This window comes from Triturus cristatus, chromosome 3_2 (assembly GCF_964204655.1).
Source record: "Triturus cristatus chromosome 3_2, aTriCri1.1, whole genome shotgun sequence".
NCBI classification, from domain to species: Eukaryota; Metazoa; Chordata; class Amphibia; order Caudata; family Salamandridae; genus Triturus; species Triturus cristatus.
Window position 1 is genome coordinate 869,034,084 of NC_140584.1, and position 18,709 is coordinate 869,052,792.

Consider the following 18,709-nt stretch of genomic DNA (forward strand, 5'->3'; position numbering starts at 1 on the left):
GATTAGAGTTGGGAACCAAAAGCTCGCCCTGGGTGAGGGTGCTGGTGGTGGTACCTGTACTTCTAGAATAAACTTTCAGCCATTCTGCAGTTTGGGCTTCTTTTCAGTGGCGACGATCTGGGAAGTCGATACCCACGCTGACTCGGCTCTTCTCACAACGACCCCCATCCTACCACCTATGTGAAAGAATCCGCCTGTCGACATGTGTGGGACCTTGCGTGGACCAGCAATATCAAACCCCAACTTGGACCACGGAGAAATGTCTGTCTCAATAGGAATTACCGGGGATGGTTTGGTAACTTGACTTTTATCACTCACCTCACAACTTTCGCAATCACACACAAAACATTCAACAGACTTATCAATTCTTGGCAACAAACCTTCCCTTACTCTTCACTTCAGAGGATGGATATCCAAGTGCCCCTCATGAGCCGTACACAACACTTGTTGCCTCAAGTCAATGGGTAGGAACAATTGATCAACCCAAAGCACTAGACCTTCCACACACATTGATTGTGACGCAATATGCAAGTAAGGTATACATTATTTACCAAAATATTTAGCATGGAACACCTAACTATCAACCAATTTGTTACTGGAGGTAAAACTCTATCCAGTACTAGTGAATCTCTCTCTCCACACTTGCTCAGTAATTAGGGCGTACCTTCAAGGGGGTGTGGCGGGGGGTGTTACACCCCTTAACACATGTGGTTTCTAGCAAATAGTTGGGTACATGTGCTTTCAGTTGGGTATGGGTAGGCGTCTGTCGGATTTCACCAATAAATATTTACATAAACACAAACAAAAATGATAAACTCTCCCCCTCTCTGCTTTGAAAGTCTTCAAAAATATAGGTTATTTTACAACATTGTGTTTTCTCTCACAACCCACATTTGTATCCCTTTCCACTGAACCTTTAGCCCCTCAGGTGTGCCCTACTTGGCGTACAATGTATTTTAACATTATATGCCTATGTGATTGTTGGAAAATCCACAACTACATTACTTTTGCACGTATTTCACACAATAAGGATATTCTGGAAATCGGTACCGCCGTTTGGCAACTCTAGGCATAGCTCTTCCCACGCCCTTAGTGCTGAACAAATCAACAAGCGGTTTGGGGTCAGTGCGTAACACCACACCTCACCCCCTGGGGAGCTGTAGAGTGGCCTTCTTCAGGTGGCATCTCTCACCTGTCGTGCTTGAACTCCTGTGCTGCCCGGAGAAGCTCCTGGATGTTCTTGGTGACTTGCTCAGTCTTCAGGATCACGTCCTCTGTGCTCGGAAGTCCTGGGTCTAGTTCTAGGTCCAGGTCATCGATTTCATGGTGGAAATCCTCGTCTCTATTCATCTCCATGAATCGCCTACCATCCATACTGCCAGCCCAGAGAGGGGCGGGGAGAGGAGGTACCAGAGGAGCACACGGGAGAGAAGAGACAGCAGACAATGATTTAATAACATTCTGGTGCACAGGAAGGTCATCTACTCAATCCATATATGTTTTAGATAAATTCAACAGACTAACAAAACAATTTTTTACTTCAGCTTTATGAACCCTAGTATTGTGGCTTTATCTCACACAACACGCAGCGCCAAAACAAAAAGGATATCTTCGCAGCGCTGCCCCGCAAGACTGAGCCTAATTGACTGGGCCTTCCTCTTGTTCACTTCTTTCCACTACTTTTTTCTGTTTTATCCAATTCTTCCTTTTACCGTTTGTGAAACATACTGCAGTTGCACACTGAAAGGTTACTGGCTTTTACCACACTGGGTTGACGGCTTGAAATAGGTCATAAAAGTCCTCTGATCAGTATACTCCTACATGGCATGGGCAAAGAGTTTATATCTACAAGAAATACCATGTTACAAGGCTATCTTTTCATTACTGAATTTTTGCATCTGCACCCGGAGTGCCAAAGGGACTAACAAAGCACATCAGATCAGATTGGGCTCACCAGCATCGCCTCACCTTATTACAGACTCGCTTGTCTGGGTGTTGTCATAATCACTGTCGGTGCCGCTGCCATGGCGCTCCATCTTGGTTGTCTAAACAGGTAAATAGATGACCATTAGAAAAATAGTGAGCAAAGGATCTCAATAGACTAAAGCAAAGATAGATGTCCAATCCACCCGCGTCTCCCCTTCTTACCCAGAATCGATGTGTACTATTTCCAAACCTAAGCACAAGCATTTCAAATTATTCTACCCCTCAAGAGCTATCCAATAGCCTTTATTTGGAGTCAGTGCTCCAACAACAGAAGGAGATGACTTCCTTAAACACCGTGTCCTAGTAGACTCAAATTTGTTATCTGCAACTTATTGACTTGTGCATCCTTCTGTTAAGATCAGAAACAATACTTCCCCCTTTGTAGTCAATAGACATACAATTACTGTGGCATATATTGTCCCAAGAATCCAGATGACCTTTTTGTGATCTCCTCTTGGCGAACTGAGACATCTGAGGGATCTGGACTGCCAAGTGAAGGAGATAAAAAAAAAGGCCCCATGTCTCTTGTCTGAGCTCAGCACCTTCAAAATATGAGAGTTCTTGTTGAAGATCTCAGCATAACGGAAACCCATGCACAGCACTTCCAGTACCAAACGGGACCACCACCAATGGTGGTCCTGGGATTGGTAAAAGCTGGTGGCTAAAATCGCAAACTTCCTAAAAATGGTAAAAGGGTACTGAATGCCGCACAACAGAAGCAAGGCACTCGCTTCTGTGGGGTGTCTATGATGTCTCACACTCTCTCAGGCAGCGCCTGTCTGGTTGCTGCATACTTCTCTGGCACGGCAATGGGGCCCGAGTGGTCAGGATTTTGCCAAATTAACATCTTGATGGCAGCACCTGTTGACAAGACTCGACCAGCTGTTTTCTTTTGCCTCATTCCGGCAGGCCTGCCCAGGCGGCGGTGATGACTTCCTGGGGGCCGGGCTGGCAGGTTTTTGAATTAAAATAAACTCTCTGGAGCCAGTCAATGACGCCGACCCTTTCTAGGCTGGCTAGCACACAGTGCACTGCCCATGAGGCTGGGGTCACGCCGTGGGGACCAGAGTTGCTAGCCCTACTCACTGAGTCCCTGTTGTTTCAAGGCAGAACACACAATCTGAGTACACCCTGACCCATAAAGGAACTTCACTTTCCTTATGACATGGATACAAAACCATACTCAACTTGGAGACACTGACTTTGAAAGCAAAACCAAAGGAGGGGTTTAGCTAACTACCCCTAAAATCACACCTGCTGTTCATTCTTACCTGTAAACAAGAACACATGGTTCCCTTGGTAGAAGCTTGTTAGCATACGCTTCTCTGCCAAAACAAGATATATTACTCATCTGTATGTGATTAAACAGAGGGCTAAATTACTGCAACACCATGTCAAATAAACAAAACATAGGTGGCGCAGTGAGAGTGGCAGCAGTGAATACAAGTGCTCTGGTGCGAGTTGCAAAGAATAATACATCAACTTTGCTGGCTGAGCAGCATAATAATCTCAATACAAAAGGACTCAGAATTTCAGTACGTTTTGGTTTCTATGTTATTTAACAGTCAACAAGCTAATAGGTTGATGTTTCAACCCATTAAATAACTTAAAGCTGGGTCTTCATCAGAATAAAATAGAGGAAGCAACCTACGGGAATGAAGAACCAATTACCTTAATGCAGGCATAGTGAAGTATAAATGTCCATGCATACTCGGAAAAGCCTTACCTGACACTGAAAAATCATGAGGAAGACTTCTATATCTGAACAACAAATCTGGGGATATTAAATAGCAGGACTGTAATGGAAGCAAAAATATGGGAGACACTCATTTTCTAACCCCTGGTGAACCACCCCTGGCGAATAACTAATGTCGATACAGGAACAGTACTGTACTTCATTCCCATTGGGTGCTTTTTCGAAAGTCGAAACAATGACTTATTAACTTCTTGACTGATAAATAATGTAGTAACCAAAACATACTCTAATTTGGAGTCCTTCTGCATTGAAATTGTTACAAATCTCAGTCAGCAATGTTGAAGGATACTCACTGTTGTCACGGATCATTTACTGCTCCGAATAGTGAAGCACCTATTACATATATTTTATTTGACATGATTTTACAGTAATTAAACACACTGTTTAATCACATATAGCTGAGTAATACATCTTGTTTTGGATTAGAAGCTTAGGCTAGCAAGCGTCTCCCAGGGGTACCATTGTTCCTTGGGTACTTTGAACCCCGCTTCCCAGGGATACCGAGTTGTCTAATCAATTGAGGTTTTCATTATCACCAGAGCATGCTCCCCAACCACTCAACTTCAACATAGACAAATCAAGTGGTACTTAACCATGTGCCTGCCCCCGTCCTGATAGCAGGAGAGCTGAGATGAGGATGGTGGGAATGGGACAGAGGAGGCGGAAACACCTTTTCGTATCTAAAAAACACAAGAGGAGAGAATCAAGGACAGTGTAAATAAATGGGGAAAAAACAACAGAAACGCGGACAGATCTTAGTACATATGAGGCATATCTCTGGAGAGTGCAAGGTCACATGATTTGCGGGGTGGGGGAACAGGACTGCCCAAAGAGGAAGAGAGTCAGTGTTCATGCATTGCACTTTAAAGCTGCCCTGCTTCACAAGATTAGAACTAAAGACCAACGAGGGGCTGGGCAAACTAGATGTGCCTGGGTTTGATCGCTGCCATCAGGTTCATCGTATTTACGTCTCTGCATTGTACAGGATTGTGTATGAGAACTTGTGTAAAAAAAAGAAAACAGTTTTAGTGAGTTCTCTTTTTCTACTTTTACTGGCCATGGGTAGTGATTCTGCAAAGTTTCTGCCGCCTTAACCAGTCACATCAGTGCACATTTACCATGTGTTCCAAGGCATGCTCAAATTGTCTACATCTGAGCCTGCACAGGTGTAAGGAATGAGCATGTTTGGGATGGCCACGGACAGAAAGCCATTAGCTTGAAAACTGCACTTGAAGCTCGATTATTCACTGCTATTACTTCAAAGAAGCTGAAAAAGAAACTTTTTTCACAGTGACTAGGTCAGGGGGAAGCAGTCGCTTTTCTGGCCTTCTCCCTACTTTGTCTTATCACCGGAGACCCATGTGAAGTAGTGAAAAGGTGAATTGTGACCTGTAAGATCCCATTCTCCAGAGACCAAAAGGAAAGCGGGGAATGGTGCATGATCGTTGAAAGCTCCATCACCAGCCCCGCTGCTCATGCTTCTGCACGCCACAGCGAGGCAGAGGAAGGCGGGTGACTCCAGCCATCACCAACTGCGGGCTGCCCAGTCTGGCACAGGTGTGTATAGGACTGTGGCTAACACTGGATTTCTGTTCATGTGCAAAGCATCTCAAAGCTCCTTTCAGCACGGTGTCTGCTCAAACATCTCTCTGGAGACTGCAGTCCTGTCTAGAAGGGTGACTGGAAGGCCCAGAGGTCAGCATGAAGGGTGGTGGGAGGCCAGGTACAAGCTAGCTGAATATTAATATGTGCTGGTCTAACCGGTGGAAGTGCCGGGAAAGTGATGGGATGCAAGCAACTGTGTTTTTTTAAATTGGGGGATGGAACTATGCGGGTAGACCCTAAATACAGTGGGTGAAGAGAGACTCCTCTCCCCCTGCACAACTAATCCACGAGAGCAGCTCTGGGAGTGGTGGGGCTTTTGTCATGGGGCCATACGCAGCATAAAAGGGTTCACAAACGCCCACCAGTAATGGGGTTTACCTGCCTCGTGGTTCCCTGTGAGAGCACAGACGACTCTAGCTTTGCTCTCCGTGTCCATGTTGTCACTAAGAATCGATTATTGGAAAACTACTCCGTTACTGATAGCGACCCATCTATAATGCCCCATGTTATGTATGGCTCTCGCTGACAGCCAATAGTGTGAGTGTTATATTCTAAACGTAATAATTCACTGCTGTGACGTAACGACGGTGGGTCACAGATCTCATAACTCACTGCGCTACGTTAAAAGTAACTCAAGGCTGCTCTGGCCGGGGTCTGGGCGAGCCTCGGAGCAGCGCTGAGAGGCAGGGGGCACAGCTTCTGCAGGAGAGGGAAGGAAAAGGCCCAGAGAGCGGTGGGGGTGGGTGCCAGGGGGTCAGGAAAGAGAGGCCATGTTATATATAGCTCTTTCAGGAAGCCTCTGCCCCTGCTTACAGTTGAAAGCAGGGGTCGATTTTTTTAGTGGGGCAGAGGGGCATACATAACATAACATTATAGATGATTAAAAAGTGAATTAGGTGGGTGTTTCTCACCTCGGGGTTCTGAGTGGCATCACAGACAATTCAAACATCGCTCTCTTCTAGATCAAGTCACTCAGATTCCTGCAGTGAAAATATCTCCATAACTCACTGTTCCCCCTCAATAATTGTATTGTGTTATCATGCCTTCCATAGGAAGCGTCGGTCGTTTACACCAGACTCTAAATCTGGTAATTCATTGATATAGCGCTAGTCGAGATCAAAACGTGTTACCCTCTGTTGCTACGTCAAAGGCCTTCCAGGCCAGGCTGGGGGTGCTCTCAGAGCCCGTCAGCGCAGTGCTGCTGCCGGAGGGGGAAGGAAGGTGTTGGTTAAAAATGGCTGGTAAATATTTGTTTTCACATTTGGGACGGAGGACAGGGCATCCTAGGCAAGGTCCCTCATTACTCCTTTACCTAAGCCTGGCAGGTATAAGCAGGGGCAGATGGTTTTGGGGGCCATGCATTACATAATATTATAGATGGGTATCGGAGTTAAAGGGAGGTTTTTCATCTCAGAGTGCTGAATGACATCATAGATGACTCGCGCTTCCCTCCCGTTGTTTATTTGATGTCACTCAGAACCCACAGGTGAAAAACATCCCCATAACTCTCAGGTCCCCATACATAATTCTATATAATATTTATATCGGTTACTGGAAATCATGAGGTAGAACAACGCATTTGAAAGCCGATTATTCACTATTTTGACATCAAAGCAGTGAAAACCATGTTTAGAGTGAGTGCCTGTGTGAGCACTGATCTGCCGCTTCCAAAGGGCCTCCACAAACCTAAAATGGTTGGTGGAATGACAGTTCCAGCTCTCGCGCCGCCCCATGTCTACTTCGCGCCTTGTGAGCTCAGAGGTGGGTGCGGATTGCTGTAGGTCGGAACAGGCTCGTGGCAGACCTGGGATAATGCTCGATACGCCTGTAGAGCTGCGGTCAGTACCAGAGTATGGGGAACGGGGGCAGTGTCTATGGTCATTTCTATATCCTGGCAGGAGAGTCTCGCATTTATTAAAGAGCCTGTAAGTGAGACACGGATTAACATATTGGGGAGAAGATGATGTGTGCAGGGTTAATGCATTAATGCAGGTGTTCATGAGTTTTTGGCTGGTGACATTTGTGCATGTGCAGTGATTTCAGGGTGAACTACACAAGCACTTAATGTTATCAATGCATAAAGACTGTAAGTCCACATTCTTAAGTACATACTAATACAACTGTGCATGCTGCATCTACGACACAAAGCACTGTACAGTCACAGAAAGCCCATCCAGGACAAACAAGGCGGGGGACGCCACAGATTCAGGGTGGAGTAACATTGGGTAGGGGTGTGCGGGGGGACAAGACTAAACGTAGGAGTCTACAACGGCAGGCTGGCACGATGGATGGCATCCGCTCGCTCCAGGAGCTCAGCCTTCCCTTCCAGTCACCAGAAAGTCCGCTCATTAGATCCTGGAGAAAGCCGTGCATCCTGGAACTTGCAATATTTTGATGCAGCGCACCATAAAACCAAACAAAAGAATACATTTGGGAATGTATTTGTGGTTCTACACGGGCAGTGTGGCAGTACAGATACCAGAAAATGAGGATTTCAGAGGTTAAAACTCAAACTATATAAGAATGTTCGGATGAGCTTGACTCAGAGGCGGGGTGGACGGGGCAAGGCTTTTTATGTATTCAAGAAGAGGAGGAGGAGGGAGACCCCAACTTAGGAAGCAGAGATCTCTCGATGTCGATCACCAATTACCTTTTGAGGACATTTCCTGTATCAAAATCTTGCAGGATAGAAATGTCTGTGGCATGCGTGGTCCTGCCGCTGGACATTACATAAGCATTCCCAGGTCTTGGCGACAATATCTAGGGAGCCTTTTATGGGTATCACCTCTTCTTTGTACTCCCACCCTTATGAACTAAATTGTGAAATTGAGTCTGCAAAGATGGCCTCCATACCACAAGTGCCAATGCCGCAGCTCCTCTGGAGTGAAGCGCCAATGGTACCCCTAGTAAAACTATCCCTTTCCCTCCCCACACACATGCGCAAGGCAGGCCCTTCAAGAAACTAGGCATCGCCAAATGATTGCACACTCTACTCACCATCTGGCACGCCTAAAGGACCCCAGAAACTACGCTCTATTCTAGCCTGGAAACTGAGCACTACATTATTTCCAGCTGATGGATGGAATGAGACATAACTCCCACAAAGACCCCTTGAATACAGCCTGGAGGTAATTTCATAGCTGCTATCCTGCCCAACACCTGACCTTGACTGTCAGCCCCCAGACTGCCTGAAGGCCCGCACGGCTCATGTTTAAGAAGTTACAGATGTGTAGGGGGGCAGGATCCCCGAGTCCCTCTCACTGCGGGGCCCCCTGCTGCGACTACCCACAGGCCGTAAACGCCTGCTGGCCTAAAACAACAACTCACACTGGAGTGGAAGGGCTGCAATCTGTTGACAATCTCGTCCACTGGCTGTCCGAAGGGCTTGAGTGCCGAGCCCGGCTCGTACATGGAGAACGCGTGCCGGTCCCGCCGGTGCGGTGCAGGGAGGTTGTGTTCCTGGCGCTCATTGCTGGCCGGCGCTGGGTGCACGGGAGTCGTCTGCTGTCTGATCTGGTGGTTTTCCGTCTGCAGTTTGTGGATCTGTAAAGGCAGGAGAGATAGACTCATGCAGGGAGGACGGTGCAGCTTGGCAAGAGCAGGGCCACCGGGCTGCGGGATGGACGGGGCTGGGTGGGGGTTCATATTTCAGAGCTGAGTTGACAGGCTGCAGCCAGGCCCTACCCATCTGGACTGCAGAATCAGCAAGCATTAACCAATCATTGGTGAATCCTGCCACCCGAGCAGGAAACTCCATGCCACCATTAATCATGCATAATGATGGATGGGCTTCTGTATTCAAGGTACAACCAAAGGACTGAAAGCAATATGGCGGACTTCAGCAAATCCCTACAAACTCCACCACCAAACATGTCCATTCCACGCTGCATCCTTCACTGAGAAGGTCACAATCACAAACAGACCCATCGAAGGCGAATGCTTGAGAAGACACTTGGAACCGCCAGAGCTTTCTCAACCCTTATTGTACAGAGCATGACCGTGGAAAGGAAAAGTTACTTACCCGTAATATTAACTTTGTAACACTAATTCTGTGATACTAAATCGGAAGTAAGAGCGACATGTTTTAATGCTTTGCACACTCCTGCCATCCAGTGGTTGGATACGGAACAGATTAGAACGTTTCACAAACAAACTCCAGGGAATCTGTAACCCACTACGTGTTAGCTGACCACACCTTGTTCAATAACTTTTTCTAATTGTGGGGCCGAGAAGTATGTGGAAAGAGCTTAATTTATTAACTTTTCCCACAAAAAGAAGAAAGGTGAGTCGCGCGTGAATATATAGCATCGCTTTAAATGCAAAGGTGCTGTAGGATTGAAGGCTGGCAATGTTTCTTTGCATCATGTATGGGCTGTAGATTCCTATGCACTGGCAGGGAAGTGAGAATGTGGATTCGGCGTGAAATGGCCCTTCGAAAGTGATTTCCTTCTAACGCTACCGCCGCAGCCCACAAACAATTCAAAAGTGATTTTAATGCCAGTCAACGTTCTATCTTAACGCCCTGCTGACACATCCAGCGTGCACAAATTTTTTGAAGGCGGCCTGCGAAGGGACACCAGGTGATCATTTGTTTAGTTGATATAACATTTGGTAATAACCGTAGAAAGAAATTACAGCTGTTGGCTTGATCGTGCATTGCAACCTTTGGAAGCCTGAGAATGGTTCGTCTAGTCACAAAGTGTATACATCCTTCATCAAGTGAGCTACAATGTCGGATATCATGAATGGCTTTTCTAGCAACAACCACAGCAAAACCACCGTTCCTTTGCTTGTAATCACTAGGAGATGATGGACGGAGCACTGAAACTTATCAGACCCTTGACCCTGTGCCTCAAGGGAACAGTCCAACCCGAACTGCCAAGCCAGGTCTTATATGGACCGGAAACAAGCCTCCTGGGATCGGTTTCGGGGTAACACCCCTCATCAGCCAGGCTAGCTAGAATCCAGAGGCAAAGTGAGCAAGGGACCCATGTCTGGGCATACCCTGCCAACTTAGGGCGAGCAAAGCAAACACAAGGAGATGATGGACGGAGCGCTGAATCTTTTCAGACACTCACCCCTCGGTCACAAATCTGGGTTGAATCTATCATCGTTCTTTAGCTCACTTTGCCATCCCAGTTCAGACTGAGCTGTTGATGCTTGAACCAGTCCGGGGAAGACCTGGCTTGGCATATTGGGCTGGACTGTTCCCATAAGGAACAGTGTCAAGATTGACTTGCATATGGCTGGGTCTGAACTGGGGTGGCGAAGTGAGATAAAGAATGATGGATTCAATCCATATCTGTGACTGGAGGGGAGTGTCTGAAAAGTTTCAGCACTCCATCCATCATCTCCTTGTGTTAGCTTTGTTCGCCCTAAGTTGGCAGGGTATGCCCACACGTAGGTTCCTTGCTCACATTGCCACTGGATTCAAGCTAGCCTGGCTGATATGGGGTGTTGCCCCCAAACCGGACCAGCATGCTTGTTTCTGTTCCAGGGAAAACCTGGCTTGGCAGTTCGGGCTGGACTGTTCCCATGAGGAACAGGGTCAGGACTGATTTGCATATGGCAGGGTCTTAACTGGGGTGGCGAAGTGAGCTAAAGAACGATTATGGATTTAACCCAGATCAGTGTCCGGTTCTGGTCTCTGCATAAGGAAATCCCTCTGTCTAGCGACCTATGTTAAAGCACTATTGTGCGTTAAAGAGCCTCTAGTATAGGATCTTTTACATGATTGTGCCTGCCAGTGGGAAAGTTTTCACAGATGAACAGTCTGCCTTAGATGGGGAAGCTGCTTTTTATCTTCCCAAACAGCATTTAAATCAGAGTATCATACACTCTTTCTCACTGCAACAGTGACATACTGTTCATTGGATACATGCAGGGTGGATCATTTGTCGGAAGGAAGGGGAGGCTTGCATCTGCCCCGGCCAAGCAGTTATGACATTGCAGTTGTCAGCGTTGAAGGAGCAGCGGTAACATATCAAATGTATTCATATTTCCCTATACTAATACCACACTAATACCTTTTGGGTTCCGGAGTAGCGTGCTATTCGCCAATAAGCACTCCAACACCACATCAGGGGTAGAAAGCGCTATATAAATACAATATACAGAATGATCTAACCAAAAACAGGTATGCCCGTCCTTAAATTAAACCTTTGGTGGCAACCGTGCATCTCCTACTTTTCAGACAGTCTTAAATGTACAGGTATTGCAAGCGGACAGGACTGTTCATCAGGATCTGAGAGCAGACCGCGGACACATCAAACTGAGTCCTCATCACTTCCACAGGGATCACTGAAGTTTGGCCACTACTCTACTGATAATTCACTATGAACCGTGGAAACGACAAACAACTGCCAAGGAAGTACAGTGGTGCCAGCTGACCCCATTCCGGAAGTTACTTTCAGACCATTCCCAGCACCTATCATCTCACTCCATTCAATGTTATGAGTAAATAGACTTTTCCGAGGTGTAAATTGCAGAAGCAAAGTTGGAACTCAACAAATTTATCTGAAAATGCCGTCGGATTAAAGGGGAGGGAAAGGTTTCTGGCCAGCACACACGTGCCTGGTTACACACATGCCCTCAAGTCAATGCCCACTGTGTTTGGAGGGGGGGGGGGGCTTGTAACCTTGCTGAATCCAACCTATAGTAGCCAGGATCATGCACAACGTATGGATTTATAACCAAACCCTACAGCACAACTCAAGCAAGTAAAAAGAGGAGCCAGTGATGTCCTGCTGCTCACAGGCTGATGTTTCAATCATGGCACAGCACATGAACAGCAGAAGAGCAGGGAGGAAAGTGATCAGTTGCACAGGCAGCAGAGCCTGGAGCTCATTCAGTGTCAGTAGGGTTAAGAGCACAGATTGCTGCACCGGGTCTCACGCAGCGCAAAAGTTGGCGTGGAGATGAAGAGACAGAGGGAGACACAGGAAGGAGAGTCAGACAAGCACGACAGACAGCACAAAGCTCCTACATCTTACTGTGAGCAGAAAGACTGACCTCCCTCGGCAGACGGTGGGGAGGGGGAGGAGAGACACTGACCTCCCGCTGCAAACGGCGGAGCTCCTCACTCAGGTTGTTGTTGACTTTCATCAGCTGCTGCACCTTGGCGTCAGAGGTGGCCAGGGCCTTTTTCACCTCCAAGTACTCCTGCAGGGTGATCGGACTGTCCGAAAGGTCTGAGGAGTCCATGCTCTGTCAAAGAGGAAAGAAACAAAGACAGGGGTGGTTGGAAGAAGAAGGGGTGAGAAAGCAGGAGGGGCATACCATACCCAAGGAATGAGCATGAACTTCTGTTACAAGGTACGTCCTTTATTGCACCCAGCCCTCTCGGCCGCTCGTCGCTAGACAAAGATGGTGGAGCCGAGCTGCACATTCTAAACAGCCGGGTCAAGCGCAAGCCCAACATTCCATCCAGTCGACATGTTGGACCGGTACGAGATGCAACCGAAACCAACCATGGCTCATAGGGCAGCTCAGTCACACTTCGTAATCCTTGCCCAACAATGATCAGTAATGCATGGACGTACAGTGCATTATATTATGATTTTTGCTGCTATCACAAGATTGAAAAAAAAAAAAAAGTCAGACTGTTCAGTGCAGGGATTGGAATCAAGCCTTCTCCTTAGATGTGAGGTGGGTTTTCATTTCCCTTATAGAATAGTAAGTCCCTTAGACAAAACAATACAAAGAGCGGTGGGCGAAGTGCTTCAATTAAGCTTATCCACTGGCAATTACACTTGGTTGCATTCCAATCTATCATTTTTGGGTTTTCAGTGAGGTCACAAACGTGGCCGACCGTATGCATACTTGGCCTGGACTTAAACAGGCTGCTCCAGCCTGACATTTTGGGCCACGCCTTCTCTTAAAGAGAAGAAGAGGAACACCAGACCAGTTTCAGTATTCTTTTGCCTCCTCAGTGAGATGCAGCTTGTGTCTGCGTGGTCTACCAGTCCGAGCCACGTTGCTTGCAGCAGGAGGAAGGGTGTTTTGCAAATGTTTGGTCTATCTGTGGCAGAGCAAGGAAAGAAGTGATGAACTGGAATGCAGCCCACAGTAATTACGACTGTCTAAGGTCAATTCAAGCATCTACCATGACCCTGGTATGTTTTGCAGCAAAAGCTGTTCTACCAGCAATACCACATGCCAAGAGAAATAAGGAATAACACTTCCTGACATGGGCAACACTTCGTACAAATGACTCCAAGCACTCTGCCATTCCAGCCAGACAAAAAGAAAAATGACCTCACCCACAATCACCCTCATCCACAGCCCCTGACCAAAGGAGCCGATCCCATCCAGCAGCAATGCACAATTAAAAATATACAATGGAACCGATTAAGGTGGGGCTTGGCTCTTTCCCTATTGTGAGAATTATTTTCTAACTTACACTCTGTTAAACGTTAATGCATGGGTAGACAGATGTCAGGTGGGAAAGTCACTTATCCAGGGTAAAAATATACCTGAACACAACAAAAGCCTATTTCTTTATCCAGACTGAGCCCCGAGGGCACAGAGAAAGGGAGAGAGAAGTACAGGATGTGGCTGGATCACCTGTGCATGGGAGAGTGTGGCTATGTGAACTCCTGGTGTGGAGTTAAAATATGGGTCAGTAGCTGTGTGTCGAGAACCTACATCCCGCCATGGATGGCAACACCAATTGGTGGACAACCATTCACTGCTAGCCTCCTGGTCTCAAGGACCGCAAATGATCCATTAACAAACAAGTTACTTACCTTCGGTAACGATATATCTGTAAGAAACATAGGTTAGTTATAGAATCCTTCCCTTAGAATTACCCCCTGGCGTCAGACTGGATTCAGAAAGTTTTTCATCAGCAGTACCTCTGCACGTCGGATGACGTCGCGGCAGCTACTTAGACGCCGCCCTCACGCGCTGACCTCAGTTCTGTACACGATTTTCTGCGCCAGAAACACAGAGCCATACAAGACACTGACCACTGGTGCACAAAACTAGGGCCCTGAAAGGATGTCCCTAACCCTAGAAATGAGAACGCAGAACGGGGAGGATGGGTAGGGCGGTAAGGAAACTATAACTAACCTATATTTCTTACAGCTATATTGTTACCAAAGGTAAGTAACTTGTTCATCTGAAATAAACATGTTCGTTATATATTCCTTACCTTAGAATAGATACCCCTGCAATACCAACCCCGGAGGTGGGTCTGCGAACCAAGATCACACCAGAAAGTCCCGGCGAACAGAACGGTCTAAGAAGCCGGTTCTCCAGACTTGACTGTCAAGGCAGTAGTATTTCATAAATGTGTGCAACGAAGCCCAAGTAGCTGCCTGACAGATGTAATTTAGAGGAACTCCTCGTCCCAAAGCAGTAGTTGATGCAGTCGCCCTGGTGGAATGGGCGTGCAGCCCCACTGGAGGCTCCTTCTTTGCCAGAGAAAGGCAGGCTTTGATACACAAAACAACCCATTGGGAGATTATCCGCTTGTGTACGGCCCGACCTTTCTTGGCACCCACGTAGTCAACAAAGAGCTGGTCATCCACCCGGAACTGTTTGGTTCGATCCAGATAAACTGAAAGCGCATGTTTTGGGTCCAGGCGGTGGAGCCTCTCTTCCTCTTTCGAAGGATGCAGAGGCGGAAAGAAGGTGTGCAAAGTGATGGTCTGCCCGATGTGAAAGGCAGTGACAACCATGGGAAGGAAGGATGGACGAGTCCCGAGAACTACCTTGTCCGGATGGACAGATAGGAAAGGAGGCTTTGATGAAAGAGCCTGGAGCTCACTCACTCTTCTGGCAGATGTGATGGCTACCAGGAATGCAGTTTTAAGCGTCAGAAGCCTCAAAGGACAGTTCTGAAGCGGCTCAAAGGGAGCGCACATTAAATAGGTTAAGACTAGATTCAAGTCCCACTGAGGCATAACAAAGGGAATAGGAGGAAAGAGATGAGTTATGCCTTTCAAGAAACGATTAATGACTGGGGACTTGAAAAGAGAAGCCTGATCTGGAAGCCGAAGGAAGACAGAGATGGCCGCGAGACAGCCCTTGATAGTGCCCAGAGCAGAGCCTTGCTGGGCCAAAGAAAGGAGTAACACGAGAACCTCAGAAAGAGGGGCAGAAAGGGGATCCACAGCCTATGCTGTGCACCATGCCACACATTTTTTCCACCGGTAGGTGTATACCATCTTAGTGGAGGGATGCCTGGCTGCCAAGATTACATCACAAACTTCGGGAGGCAGGTTAAAAGACGTCAACTGCTGCCGCTCAATATCCACGCAAGGAGGTGGAGGCTGGACAGGTTTGGTTTTAGGATCGTCCCCTATTGCTGCTACAGAAGATCCTCCCGAAGAGGCAGACGGGTCGGAGGATCGATGGCCATGTTGAGCAGCTCGGGATACCAGACTCTTCGTGCCCACTCCGGAGCCACAAGGATGACTTGGGCCCGGTTGCGCCTGATCTTCAGCACTCTGGGCAGAAATAGTACAGGCAGAAAGGCGTACAACAGACTGCAACTCCACTCGCGACGAAAAGTGTCGCCTAGCAAGTGCCGCCTTGGAATTTCCAACGCGCAGAATTGCTGACATTGCGCATTCTCTTCGGTGGCGAATAGATCAAACCATGGCTCTCCCCACTGTCGAAAGAGACCTTGCACCACCTCTGAGTGAAGACGCCATTCGTGATCCATCATGTACCTGCGGGTGAGTTCGTCCGCCCTGGCGTTATGTGAACCTGCCAGGTGTTGAACCACCAGGGATATGCCCTGATGTTCCAGCCATGTCCAGAGGCGGAGGGCCTCCTGACAGAGTCCACGACCCCACCCCGCCCTCTTTGTTGCAGTACCACAAGGCGGTGGTGTTGTCTGTGAACACCTGCACTACTCTTCCCCGGACAGAGGGAAGGAATGCCTTGAGTGCAAGACGGATCGCCCGGAGCTCCAGAAGGTTGATATGGAGACCAGACTCCGTCGGAGACCGTAGGCCTCTGATCTCCACCTCTCCCGTGTGGCCGCCCCATCCCAAAAGGGATGCGTCCGTCACCACTGTTTGCTCTGGTTGGGAAAGGGAGAGGGATCTGCAGTTGACCCAATCCTGGTTCATGAGCCACCACTGCAATTGTCGTGCAGTGCCCTCTGAGATCTGGACGCAATCGGACAGATTTCCCCATATGCTACGCCCACTGGAACTTCAGGTCTCACTACAGAACCCGCATATGCCACCTGGCATGATCGACCAGCAGGAGGCCATGAGGCCCAGCAGCCTCAGGGTCATCCTGACTTAAACCCGGGATAGAGGCTGAAAGATCGGAACCAATGCCCAAATATCCCGGACTCGCTGTTCGGGGGGATAAATCCGAAACCGTGTCGTGTCCAGAACCGCTCCGATGAAGAGGAGCTTCTAAGAGGGAATCAGGTGTGACTTCGGCACATTGATGGAGAACCCCAGCGAATGCAGGAGGTCGGCCATAGTATGTAGGTCGGAGATGACTGCCAGGGGTGAGCCCGCCTTCAACAGCCAGTCGTCTAGATAAGGGAAGACTGAAACCCCGATCTGCGCAGATGAGCTGCAACCACCGCCATCACTTTCGTGAACATCTGAGGGGCGCTGGTGAGGCTAAAGGGGAGCACGGTAAACTGAAAGTGCTTGTGGCCTACCGTGAACCGCAGGTAACGCCGGTAGGACGGGGATGTGAAAATAAGCATCCTGCAAGTCCAACGCTACCATCCAGTCTCCAGGGTCGATGGCAGACAAGACCTGATCGATCATCAACATCTTGAACTTCTCCTTCCAGAGGAAGTGGTTGACATTCCTGAGATCCAAGATAGGATGCAGGCCCTTGTCCTTCTTGGGTACCTGCAAGTAGTGGGAGTAACAACCATGACCTACTTCTGTGACAGGAACGCGCTCGATGACTCCCTTGGCCAAGAGCCGTAACTTCCTATTGGAGAAGGCCCAGGTGATCCTCCGACATGCGGTCGTATTGAGGTGGCATGGCTGGAGGGGTAGCCTCGAAGGGGAGGGAATAACCCCTTCGGACTATCTGCAAAGGCCACCTGTCCGACGTAATGATGCGCCAGTGGGGGAGGTGATGGCGGATCCTGCCGCCCACTTGTGTTTGATGGGCCTGAAAAGTCGGACTAGGAAAGCTTGGAGGCTGCTGCAGAGGGGAGGCGGGGTTGGGGGTGGTTGGTGGACTGGCCAGGCCCACCCCCTGGAACCCTGAACCACGGTAGTGGTTACCACGTCCCCGGCCACGCGAAGTTTGGGAAACTTTCTGAGGCCTGTGTCCCTGGGCAGGACATAGTGGGGCACCCCTTCCGTAGCCACGAAAGGGGCGAAAAGCAGACTGCGCGGGGCGGCTGGAGAGGCCCAAGGACATGGTTATAGCCTGTGAGTCCTTGAAAGCTCTAGAGCGTTGCCCGCTTTGTCGCCTAAAAGGCGACGGCCATCAAAGGGCATGTCCATGAGGGTATTCTAGACATTTCCCAAAAAGCCAGTCGATCTCATCCAGGCGTAGCGACGAAGGGCTACTGATGTGGAAATCGTCCTGCCCAGAGAGTAGGCTGTATCCAGCCCACAACAGATGGTAAACTTTGCTGCATCCCTCCCGGCAGCAACAGCTTGGGAGAGCACTGTCCGGGCCTTCTCTGGACACGGAGGAAGCACCTGCGCAACCGTGTCCCCAACAGAGTGGGAATAACATCCCAATAGACATGCGGTGTTTACCGACCGCAGTCCCAAGCTGGCGGAAGAGAAAATCTTCTTTGCAAGACGATCCAGCTTCTTGGATTCCCTTTCAGGTGGAGCGGTAGGGAATGTGCTCTTGGAAGTGGAGGCTTGGACCACCAAGCTCTCTGGGGTGGGGTGTTGGGAGAGGAAAGTGGGGTCACCCAGAGCCGGGTAGTGGCGTCGGGCAATCATCCTATCCACGGGAGCCAGTATTGGGCTTGGACCAGGTGCTCAAAAGGACGTCGGTGAGGGCCTCATTAAACGGCAGCAGGGGCTCGCAGCCAGCTGAAGCACCTCTGTCAGGAGGTTAGTCCTGACCGCCACCGTAAGAAGTTCGAGGTTGAGAGCCACAGCCGCCCTTTGCAACACCACTGCTTATGACCCTCCCTCCTCCGTAGCCACGGTAGGAGGAGACAACATGCCAAGGTCAGGGGAGGTGTCTAGACCACTGGAATCCCCTGGTTCCTCTCGCCAGTCCTGCTCAGAGTCTAGCTATTAGTCAGATAGTTACCTGACCCCTCCCAGTCCTCCTCCTCATCCTCTAGGTGCCAATCTGGCCAAAAAGTGACCCCAGGAGTAAACAGGGGCACAAAAACCCCGCTCGGCGCCAGATCCGGCATCGGGCATCGCCAGTCCAGCTCCCGACCCA

The 18,709-nt window shown here is 48.8% G+C and overlaps 1 protein-coding gene across 12 annotated transcripts in view; it reads right to left on the minus strand.

Moving 5' to 3' along the window:
• GIT1 (GIT ArfGAP 1) overlaps positions 1 to 18,709 on the minus strand; it is a 294,885-nt gene that overhangs the window by 23,297 nt on the left and 252,879 nt on the right. For 2 of the 12 annotated variants that reach the window (XM_085649217.1, XM_085649215.1), the window contains 5 exons: positions 12,401 to 12,553; positions 8,675 to 8,890; positions 4,336 to 4,422; positions 1,969 to 2,045; positions 1,193 to 1,363 (listed from right to left, as the gene is read on the minus strand). In XM_085649217.1, coding sequence (XP_085505343.1) covers positions 1,193 to 1,363; positions 1,969 to 2,045; positions 4,336 to 4,422; positions 8,675 to 8,890; positions 12,401 to 12,553 — 704 coding nt within the window. Of the gene's footprint in view, positions 1 to 1,192; positions 1,376 to 1,968; positions 2,046 to 4,335; positions 4,423 to 8,674; positions 8,891 to 12,358; positions 12,554 to 18,709 lie in introns of all 12 variants that reach the window. The other 10 variants (XM_085649216.1, XM_085649214.1, XM_085649213.1 and 7 more) reach the window with 6 other exon arrangements.